This window comes from Alnus glutinosa, chromosome 7 (assembly GCF_958979055.1).
Source record: "Alnus glutinosa chromosome 7, dhAlnGlut1.1, whole genome shotgun sequence".
Classification (NCBI taxonomy): domain Eukaryota; kingdom Viridiplantae; phylum Streptophyta; class Magnoliopsida; order Fagales; family Betulaceae; genus Alnus; species Alnus glutinosa.
Window position 1 is genome coordinate 1,436,277 of NC_084892.1, and position 1,966 is coordinate 1,438,242.

The 1,966-nt window shown below is 35.5% G+C and overlaps 1 protein-coding gene across 1 annotated transcript; it reads left to right on the forward strand.

Moving 5' to 3' along the window:
• Positions 1 to 513: 513 nt before the first annotated feature.
• Positions 514 to 1,707, forward strand: LOC133872349 (receptor kinase-like protein Xa21). Its single transcript, XM_062309838.1, has 2 exons — positions 514 to 791; positions 900 to 1,707. Exons 1-2 carry the CDS (start codon positions 564 to 566, stop codon positions 1,494 to 1,496), a joined length of 825 nt encoding a protein of 274 aa, XP_062165822.1. The 5' UTR covers positions 514 to 563; the 3' UTR covers positions 1,497 to 1,707.
• Positions 1,708 to 1,966: the final 259 nt, after the last annotated feature.

A 1,966-nucleotide genomic window follows, 5' to 3' on the forward strand; every position in this document is an offset into this window, starting at 1 on the left:
GAAGCAAAGTAAAGGGTAATGTTCCTATGAGTATAGGTTTCTTAAAAAAATTGACCTGGCTTGGGTTGGGAAATAACAGTTTGACTGGAAATATACCGTCCACAATTGGGGGATTGGAGAGGTTACAAAGATTGGAACTTGGTGATAATAAAATTGAAGGATTCATTCCAGAAGAGATATGTCGGCTAAAGAACTTAGGTGAGTTATATCTCACAAATAATATAATCTCTGGATCCATCCCAAATTGTATTTCGAACCTCAATCTTTTGCAAAGGCTAGACTTGAGTTTTAATAGGTTGGGAGCACCAATACCATTAAATTTATGGAGCCTTGAAAGTTTATTGTTTTTGGACCTATCATCGAATTTCCTTGGCGGATATTTGTCTCAAAACATGAAAAAATTGCATGTTGTTGAACACATAGATTTATCTTAGAACAAAATTACAAGAAACATTCCAAGCACCATCGGAGCTTTTGAAAGCCTAAATTCTCTTAATTTGTCAAAGAACTCATTTCAAGAAGAAATCCCAAACTCTTTTGGAGACTTGAAAGGATTGGATTTCATGGATCTCTCTTACAATGATCTGTCTGGTGCAATTCCCAAGTCTCTTGAAGCACTTTCACAGCTCAAATTTTTTAATGTGTCTTTTAACAAGCTATCCGGAGAGATACCAACTAGTGGGCCTTTTGCAAACTTCACAGCAAAATCATTTATAGGAAACAAGGCGCTTTGTGGAAATCCAATTTTTGGAGTTCTACCTTGTCCAAATTCAAGCTCCAAAGGATCAAAGGTGAAACAAAAACTGCTCAAATATTTTCTTCCTCCCATTGCTTTCGTCATACTCTGTCTAGCATTGGTTTATATGCTGAGAAGACATCGAGAAAGTAATTACTTGCAGGTTCCAAGTTTATTTCATACATTGCCTGTATTTGCGCATAGAATGATATCATATCAAGAGCTTTGCCAAGGGACAAACAACTTTTGTGAAAGTAACCTGCTTGGAACTGGAGGTTTTGGTTCTGTGTACAAAGGAGTGCTTTTTGACGGGACAATTGTTGCTATCAAAGTTCTAAATTTGCAATTGTCTAGTGCTTTCAAAAGTTTTGATGCAGAATGCAAGGTCTTACGGGCAACCCGACATAGAAATCTTGTTAAGTTCGTAAGTACATGCTCCAACCTCGATTTCAAAGCGTTAATACTTCAATACATGTCGAACGGTTGCCTCAAACGGTGGTTATACTCTTATAACTACTGCTTGAATCTTCTTCAACGAGTAAACATTATGATTGACGTTGCATCGGCATTGGACTATCTCCACCATGACCAATTAGAACCTGTGTTGCATTGTGATTTAAAGCCTAGCAATATCCTTCTAGATGAGGACATGGTTGCACACGTGGGGGACTTTGGCATTGCAAAGATTTTGGTCAAAAACAAGGATGCTACCCAAACCAAAACTCTTGGTACACTTGGCTACATCGCACCTGGTACATGAATTCATCCCTACGTACTCATTTTATTTCATGTCAATTTTCCATAATTCAAATTTATATAGGCCTTAGATTCATATGAATATACATTAACAATAAAAATTACACAAACTACGATTACTTCTTTGGTGGATAATTACCTATGTAATCCTCGTACGTATTGATTAATTGCTAATTATTCTATAATATGTTAAAAGAAACATTTTTATGAAATACAATAATTTTATATGTTTCTTGCTCATTACGTTAATATGAAGTAATTTAGTGTAAATTCAACCATTATTGTGGTTTGCCGAATAAAAGGAACACTGCCTTTGTTATGTTGTTTATGCGTAAAAATTATATAAACTGCATAATTTTAATTCTTCTTCAAGGTATCTATGGTTGGTTGGATGTATGGGTACAAGAAAGACATATTTAGATATAAATTTGCACGCGCACGCACACACACACACATATATATATATGAGGTGAT

What these genes read in the sequence shown, in the direction of transcription:
- LOC133872349 (XM_062309838.1), top strand. Translation starts at nt 564, where the DNA reads ATGGATCTCTCTTACAATGATCTGTCTGGTGCAATTCCCAAGTCTCTT. An exon ending in CAAGCTCCAAAGGATCAAAG is followed by an intron (nt 792 to 899) that starts GTGAAACAAAAA and finishes AATTACTTGCAG; the next exon opens with GTTCCAAGTTTATTTCATAC.